This window comes from Argopecten irradians, chromosome 6 (assembly GCF_041381155.1).
Source record: "Argopecten irradians isolate NY chromosome 6, Ai_NY, whole genome shotgun sequence".
Lineage (NCBI taxonomy): Eukaryota > Metazoa > Mollusca > Bivalvia > Pectinida > Pectinidae > Argopecten > Argopecten irradians.
Genome location: NC_091139.1, coordinates 28,457,100 through 28,466,279, shown reverse-complemented (window position 1 = coordinate 28,466,279; position 9,180 = coordinate 28,457,100). Strand labels below are relative to the sequence as shown.

Genomic DNA, 9,180 nt, shown 5'->3' with positions numbered 1-9,180 from the left:
TGTAAAGAAATAATTATTTGGGAAGAGTTAGATGCGCATTTCGCTTTTAGTTTCTCATAAATGTCTTAATAACTCTTAATTATGTCTTATGAACTGTCTACTGTAAACACATACTTCAACGCAACCAAATTCTAGCACAAGATCGTTTTGAACTTATGTACAGTGATGAATCAGTAAATTGACAGTTAACAGAAAAAAAACAATGAGGAAATAATATTTAAACGCAATATTTTAAAGAACTAAAATAGAATACCGCTAAACAATGTATGTTAACAATATGCATATTTTGGAAAATAAATTCCTTAGATATACCTTGCGCATACCTTTAAAATATAATGTAATGTTGCGTTTCACTATACACTATTTACAAACAGATTTTATAACCGCGCGAATATTTTATTTGGACTTTAAATCGTGGTGGGTCGTTACGTGACGGATCAATATGCTATCGTTGTGTATAGAGTGAGGTAGTGAATTGTGATATAGACAGGGTATGCTCGTGTAAATATATGGGACTAGTCTTGCTCAACGATCGCCGGGATAGTGTAATAACCGCCGATTTAACCATGGAAGATGTTTACATTTGCATTACTCTGATGAAAATATTCTTTGGTAAGTACCAACATTGTGTATATATTCCCAAAATATGACGATGCAAATAGAAGTTTTGAAAACGTATATGAAAATTTTTGGAGTCCAGTTTTGACTTAAGATTGTTTCAAAAAATTGGGGCCAGTGCCTTAAGCAACTTGAGTTTGATGCTGGTTGTTTTAGCCTGAAACAATTAGCAAATTTTATATATAAATTACGTGTTTTAAGTTCACGAAATTTTGTTACTGGAGTGTAAGTGTAAGTAACTGTGTAACTATAACATTGACATATATATTTTATACTTAATAAGCTTCCGCAATGATAAAGAAGGACTAGTGGTATTATCTGGGTAAAGATAAAACCAATGTACATAAAAATACCTTGTCGCTACTGATAACCCCGATCACACCGATCGGTGACACAACACAAATTTTACCTGGACAAAAACTAAAAGATGTTAACAATATAATTCAGTTCAATTATTTCATCCCGTAGAACTAATACTTTCTGTTCAAAGCGAAATTGATCGTAAAGAAATTGTAGAATTATGTCACTGACAACGGAAAAATGCACAACATACTTCAAGTGTTTGATTTACAACATATACTTCAGATATATGTTTAAATTTATAGCATTTGTACTACTTCGCTGCTCATTTGGTTATATGAGTAAACTATGGATAATCCAAACACTTTCCTACCCCAAAGATCCGGACTATCGGCATTCAGATGGGTGTTGCAATACCATATTATTTTGAAATTGCAGAAAATCTTAACGTTACAGAATGCGTTTCTATAGTGTGAAACATCAATTTCTACATTCATTGCTAAATTACAAACCAAACGTTTTTTTATAAGTTAGGAAGTATTCAAATTATTCAATCTATCGATTATGATTTTGTTGTATACGGAGAGAAATATCAAAAGAAAATTAAACTAGATTAACAAAACTAATAATAAATTCAATTTCGTATAGAAAAGTTTATAGATATGATTACTGTGTACGTAATCAAACTTCAGTTCAAACGTGTCTACAAAACCCACTCAAGCAACAATGGACTTAATAGCCATGTGGTCTTTATATACATTGCAAAATGTGTTCAAATTGACTATTTGTGACAAAGAGAAAATTTTCTTATTACGCATGGTCTTGATACCGAAGTGGTCGCCAAGATAGCTTCTAGGCCTATGATCTCCGCTAAAATACATTTATGTATTTATTATAACATAGGTTTAAAACAAAAATATCGGAATATTCAGTTTTCTATCACAATAATATCAGTATCACTAAAGCATTCTATTATATTGCAGTCGGTAGTTGTTTTACCTACGAGTTTGACAACAGATTTGCATGTGACTTTAGTCATGAATTTTGTGAATGGGTCAATACAAACACTTCAGTAGCATTCATACGGAACTCAGGGGAGACCACTCCCGATGGCACTGGTCCTCAAGCTGGACATACGGACGGGGGACAAGATGGTACGCTCAATTTTACAATAACATTAATAGTAATAAAACATATCTTAAATGTAATGTGACTTTTTTATCGTGTTTATTGAAAGGAGAATTCCAAATTTGCAAATGTTTATTTTCATTAACTAACTTTCATTAGGGTTCATTATTCATGTTCGAGATCGTGGTAAAAGGTCACGGGTATGACCAAGTCGATCTTCAAGGTCAGAATCAAGGTCAATCGTAAAGTCGGCGCCACAATCAAGATATTGAGAAAAAAATATAATGTCTATTGATAAACCATGACCTTAAAAACGTCAAAAATATATTTAAGTTTCTTACAATTCTGGCATTAACGAACAGTTTTGAAGCAATGATGAAATTATTTGTTTTAGATTACTACATCTATTTAAACAAGTATGGGACTACAGATTACGCAGAATTAGTCAGTCTCCCATTGAGGTCAACATGCACAATAGCTTGTTTCCGATTCTGGTATCATATGTATGGAGAATACGTCAATAAATTGAAGGTTGGACTTATAAATGACGCCAACGCATTGTTCTTCAAGGAAAAGGAAAGTGAGAACGCCTGGAAATGTGGATTGATTCAAATTCCTAGCTATAACGATAAACAGGTATTATTCTATCAATGAATGCAGTTGAATGCAGTTCTGAATATTCAATCGACAAAGTATATCAACTATTACAAAGAAATATGCTTTCGTCACAAATTATGTAAGCTTTATTGAAATGATAATGATTTGTATACAGAAACAAATGAATCAAAATCACACATGCTCCAAAAATATTGTTTTAAACTAGACTCATGCCAAAAGGGAAAATGAAATACTAAGACTGAACCTGGGAATAGCTTTGGAAATCTAGCAATCAATATTATCTTGAAATGCACCGCATACGCCAGTTTTGAGTATAATTCGGTGAGGATTTTGTTTATCTTAAAAGAACATTAGCCGCCTCGCATTATCTAGATTTTATGGTAATCCAATAGTGTAATATCAAAAATATTCTGCAAGCTGTGTGACTGAGTATCTTTTGTAGTATATGGTATTTTGTGTTAGGCTTAGCCTCTTTATTCAAATTAACGTTTTATAGCCTCGCCATGTTCTATATAACCCTTCATTGGATGTAGGTTATATTTTATTTCTACTGTGTTTATTTTATGTAGTAGGTATTAGGACATTTGTCTCGTATATTGTATACTCTTAGATATATATCCGTGCTTATGAGTCTGACGAAGGTGCCCAGAGTCAGATAGCTTTGGACGACCTTGCTCTGACATACGTCGACAATGCGGAAGAGTGCTCTACAATCGGTAACGTACTTCGATCTTATTATCTTCATCATGACAACAAAAACAAAACATATATGCATATAGGTTAATATCAGACTAACATATCTCGGCATATTAACTGAGATATAATAAAATTCAGCAGGTTTATTTTGAATTGAAACATATCCTCACATATCAATGAAGAAACCTAACAAAAATCAGCTTCCAACCCGACATTAATGCAATCCCTTTTTAAAAAACGAACATAATAAACTTGTTGTACAGTGAAACCTTATGAAGCAAAACAATGTATGATGATATTTATATTATTTTCCTTTCTTGCAGTTTGTAACGTAAATAATGACAATTTTACCACTTTAAGGATACCAGAATCATCTACTTCATATTATTCGTCAACAACTCCTGCCATCAGTATCACAACATCTGAATTTACGCCTTCTGATCCAACTTCAACGTCTACCTCAGAACCCTGCAAGTATACAATGGCAAATACTACAACCCTTTACTCTATTCAAATGCTTTGATACTATGACAGGATTGATACTCAAAATAAATATGACAATATAAGGTGTTTTTTTTTCCTTTTCGGGCTGATAAAGTTAACTTAAATGTCAATGCTTGTATAATGCAAATTTAATTAATTGACATCTTTATATTGTAGTGTACCTGCTCGGTCTGCTTGCTGTCCCGTTTGTTGTTCTTTTAATCGGAATAGTCTACATACGGAAAAGGTGATCTTTTGAAAAGTAAAACTTCACTTGTTCAAATCAAATTGTTTTCTGAATCAGTTATTCAATCTGAGGAACTTTGCTTCTCCAAAGTTGCTCAGTAGAACGTAATATTGTACTGTAAACCTGGATATGTTCGTGAGGGCTAAATTTCGCGATTTGCATACATTAACCTTCCGCGGTGTTGTTATTTTCGTGATAGATACACTTTTAGACTTTTAAAAACAAAGTTCAAACATGCACAAAATATCACATGCGGGGAAAATTTTCGTGATAAAGCGACTTTTGCGTAATTAGCGTAAATTTACAGTACGATGTAAAGAGTACATGTCATAATACAACTTTTTAAAGATTTATTTCCCATAAAACTAAAAAGTATGTTTATGTATTTATCAAAATAGAAAAAATCTAAAAATTGAAGAAAATTGAAGAAAATTGATATTTTGTTTCAGAAAAAGTAAGGGTGACACTTCTGCAGACATTGTATCTTCTCATAACAACAATAGCAACAACAGACTAAGTCAAGACGGGTACTCGCCAGACCCAACCATACATGGAGCAGCAGACTCGCCAGATGGGGTGACAGATCATGACTACATGGAGTTGACGGAGGACTTAAAAAGGCCAGACGACGATGGCGGGTATTTACATCCGATAGAGAGGCCAGACAAGGGCAATAACCATGTAAATACAAAGAAAGGACACTATTATGAGAATGATATCAATGATGGATACCTCAGTGCCGTTGAAATAAATAGTCGAAAAAATGAAATACCAAAAGCCCCGGAACATTTTCGAGCACTCCCGCCGTTACCAGAAGTGCAAGCCGCTATAGGAAAAGCATCGCGATCGCAACCGGAAGTTGAATCACCGCCGGAAGTTGATAATGATGACTATCTGCATCCTGTAACCGGTAGAGCACCTAGCATGTCTATTGATGATGATGACGATTATTTGAAGCCAACTGCATCTGTTGTAATACCTTCACGTTTAATTCCTGGTAGAGAGCCATATAAACAACAGATGTATGATTACCAGGAGAGTCATGGCAACAATAAACGTGAAAGCTCAACCACAATATGAGACAGTAGGGTAGGATTTAGGCAATGAATCTGATCTAGTGACCACAAGCCATGCCACATGCCACATGGCAGGTTTGACTGTATTCCAAATAATCAATGGATGTGAAGTGTAAATGGACAAAACATATTGAACGACAGAAGCAAGACAGACAACGTACATGTATATCCACGCCAAAAGCATCCAGTCGCTGGTTTAAATTTCATTGTGCTTACGATGGGTTTTTTCCCTTGTAATTGGTGACATACGATTTAAATGATATCTATAAGAATCGTGTGAAAGTTTCCGATCAATGTCATGGAACTGAAGAATTAATATATATGTTCATTTCAAGGTAACCGGGTGATGTGTTTATTTTAGTAAAAAGGTTCCACACCACTGTATGATCAAGATATCTTGGAACACTTTCTGAATGGGAAGAGGGTCCACACTGATGATCCGTCACTGTACTCCAGAGGTTTTCTTCAACTGGAGGCAAGTGATGATGTTTGGGCAAGCCTATGTACGGTTTAACTCCTTTCGGTGCCTGTGATCCCAACAGGTTGAACCTTATCCTACCACTCTACCAACAAGTTCTCGTACTCGACAAGCCTTCTCTCTCGTTTTGTAGTGTGTCTGGAAGTTGTCTGAGTGCTTCGTTGTGTCTCAATGCGTAACATTGTGTTCATGCCGCTTGACAGCTTGTAAGCACATGGGCCATCGGGCCTATCGTACCACACTGCACGCATCCCGGATCTGGTACATCTGATAAAAGCGTAGACTGATCTCGGTTTAAATTTCAGCTGGGCTGGTGGATATCGCCATAATGTTCTTCTATGTGAACTGTTGTGTCTCTATATCCCATCTTTGTGCATGTACATTGGCATCATATCTCCACAGCTTACTGCTTTTTTTTCGCATCCTCATGAGTCTGGATCTCATTCTCGCCAGACCTCTTCTCCTTATGGTGTCTGATGTCTTCCATTCTTCTCTTTGTGTGGTTCCAAGACCCATCTCTTGAAATCCACCACTAGTGATATGATTGCCAGGTTGTACCTTCGACGTTCTACTATACAACCCTACACTAAGGAAAGCTGGTTATACTCCAAGCTTTCACCTCAAATGCACCTGCTGTTGTTTTTCTGCTGGTATTACGATAAACATCCATCTCCTACAGCATCAATGGCCAAGTAAGTCGGTAAAGACTGTCATGCTGGAAATCCTTGTTTTGGAGTTGCCAGGAAACCACGTCTTGTTGGCATACATTGTAACTGGATATCACATTCATGTATATATTTAATAGGCATTATAACAAAAATAAGATTTTTGTAATTCTAATTGTAAATTCAAATGTTATCAGTATATATATATTATCATCTTATGATGCCGGGCATCCTCGAAATTCCAGGGGTTCCGATCACTAACGATCTCTACACCCCTGGACTATCTCATAGTAAAACTGGAGGCAACAGAATAGAACAGGTAATTTAGTCATTTGATGTACATCAAAAGAGCCGTATAACGGTACACTGTGGTTGACTGTGTGGCTTTGATGTTAGGCGTCGCTCTCTCTGTAGTCTTCAAAGGAAATCTTTGCTAGCCTGTGATTGGTCAAATGTTTTCAGCTGAGCTGCCTTCAATTTCACTATGAGATAGTCCAGGGGTGTAGAGATCGTAAGCGATCGGAACCCCTGGAGTATCGAGGATGGATGCCGGGTGAAAAGGTCTATAAAGACGACATAGTAGTGTCAAGGAAGGTACGCTTTAGATTTGAGGCTTGAGACGTTAGCGTGCGATAAGAGCTAAGTAATAATATAATCAATTATAGATGCTGTGATTGAAGGATCCAAACATAATAATAAAGAAATTGGTTTTTCATTTAAATATTGAATTTAGTATACTTTAAAGTTGTATTGCTGCTAATTTCACTGTAACGATATGTAACTTAAACATTTGATATTTAAACATTGACATGTAACTTGATGATTTAGCTCCCCAAAAGCATATGTCGGCCTATAAGAGAGTCGAAATCTAGGAATCATATATTCCTGGTTTTGAATAAAGCGCCTTCAATCACCGCCATGTTCAGTGACTTCGGTTTTTGTCGGATTCCTAATCGTATCACGTGACTGACGTTCGACACGACCTGCACGTGGTGAGCCAGGTAACTAGCGTAAGCACACATGTGTTTGTTTACGTTTTTGCTTCTGGCTCATATATGAGCAAATCATGCTAGTATATGTCCACAGATTGAGTATTTGAAACATCCAATTAACACATTACCGTAAAATGTTGTGTGTATCAAATATTGTAATGTGCGAGCATTATTTCTTTGTAGATAGAGTCTGATGAGGTCGACCACATATTTTGTTTATGAAAAATTGTTATTTTCTCTTGGTTTCACAACTCTCGTTTAACTTCGAGATTGTCGCGACGATGTTCGGAAGAGTTCGGAATGATTCGGCATCTTTCGAGCCTATTTTTCACGTGAACACGTTAAAAAGATTTTTTACTTTTATAATTAAAGATACTTCCAGTGCTGCAACTTTATAAAAAGTGGTAAAATTAGAAAGTTTAAACCTCAGTCAGACGGAGAAAAATATGTATAACACTTAAACAGTTTTCACTATGACCAAAAGAGCGAAAGTTATAGACCATATACAACTTTAAGTGTGCTGTGTTGAATTTCGGAGTTTAACAAAATATATTTACAGTATACCGTATTTATTTTATGATATTCAAAGTTTTTCAAGAATAATAAGTTGAACTCATTTTCCTGAAATAACTGTAATAAATTTTGTATCTAAATTATTTCTGAAATAACTATTTCGACACCAATGAAACCGTTCAGAATCTGAGTATCATTTTTTATTATTCTTTTTTAATTACTAAATTATCAATTTCATCAATGTCCCTTCAAAGACAAAATATAATAAGTAAACATATCCGTATCTTAATATCCACTTAACATTGAAGAATATTTTCGAAAAAATACAACATTAGATATATTACCATATACGGACAAGTTTTGGTTTCCTTTTTAGAAAACTTTCATGGGTTAACGTTGCTTTGACGACTTTTGACTAATAAATCATGGCCAAATACTTCTGCAGAATAAAAGGTACATTATTCCATGACGTATATCACTCGGATTTCTTTTAAATTCACAAGATCGCTAGCCGTTAACATCAAGAAAACTTCATGTAACGTAGGCTACCGGACTTTAGCAAGTCTTCGTAAGCCTAACAGTAACTGGTTGGCGATCCATTTACGTGCAGATCATTATACCGTGAGTTGTGCTTTGCCGACTTTTGACTCATAATAAAACATGGCCATATACGTTTGCCAAGTAAAAGGTACATTATTTGGTTACTTATAACACTAAAATTTCTTTTGAATTCATAACGCTAACATCAAGAAAACTTCATACAATACATCGGACTTCAGCAAGTCTTCATAAGGCTACCGTGCATTACACGGCAATATAAGTTTATATATAGATCTATATCATCATTATATTTTGTAAGTTTACGTTGATAAATGTTGAATGTCGTATGTCGGGCTGCACAACATTCCGTTCTCGTTGGCCAGGTATTGGGTTTACATGTTGAATGTCGTATGTCGAGCTGCACAACATTCAAAATTCCGCTTGGTGGCCAAGAATATTTGAATGTTGTAAAGAATCGGCCAAAACCATTTTGTGAGTAACAAAAGATAAAAACTGCTACAACAATAACTATATCTTGCAGACTTGGAGAACTACACATGCCAGATCCTGTCGGTTCGTCATCAACGTTAACAGGACTGATGTCATGATATGTTCAATTTGACCACAGGCGTTTGTAATATATAATGAATATTAATGATAATCAAAAATCGGATCGAATCATATAGAAATCAAATATTGATTTCTATATGATTCGATCCGATTTTTGATTATCATTAATATTCATTATATATTACAAACGCCTGTGATTTGACGGTAAACGACTAGAAAACATTTCTACTGAATATTATCCTCTCTAACACACTAG

General features: G+C 35.1%; 1 protein-coding gene across 1 annotated transcript; it reads left to right on the top strand.

Moving 5' to 3' along the window:
* The first annotated feature begins 478 nt into the window (after positions 1–478).
* LOC138326431 (uncharacterized) lies at positions 479–8,977 on the top strand. Its single transcript, XM_069272540.1, has 7 exons — positions 479–612; positions 1,902–2,072; positions 2,441–2,682; positions 3,275–3,380; positions 3,684–3,830; positions 4,021–4,090; positions 4,540–8,977. Exons 1-7 carry the CDS (start codon positions 510–512, stop codon positions 5,168–5,170), a joined length of 1,470 nt encoding a protein of 489 aa, XP_069128641.1. The 5' UTR covers positions 479–509; the 3' UTR covers positions 5,171–8,977.
* The last annotated feature ends 203 nt before the right edge of the window (positions 8,978–9,180 follow it).

What these genes read in the sequence shown, in the direction of transcription:
- LOC138326431 (XM_069272540.1), top strand. Translation starts at nt 510, where the DNA reads ATGGGACTAGTCTTGCTCAACGATCGCCGGGATAGTGTAATAACCGCC. An exon ending in TACGGACGGGGGACAAGATG is followed by an intron (nt 2,073 to 2,440) that starts GTACGCTCAATT and finishes TATTTGTTTTAG; the next exon opens with ATTACTACATCTATTTAAAC. An exon ending in CTAGCTATAACGATAAACAG is followed by an intron (nt 2,683 to 3,274) that starts GTATTATTCTAT and finishes GTATACTCTTAG; the next exon opens with ATATATATCCGTGCTTATGA.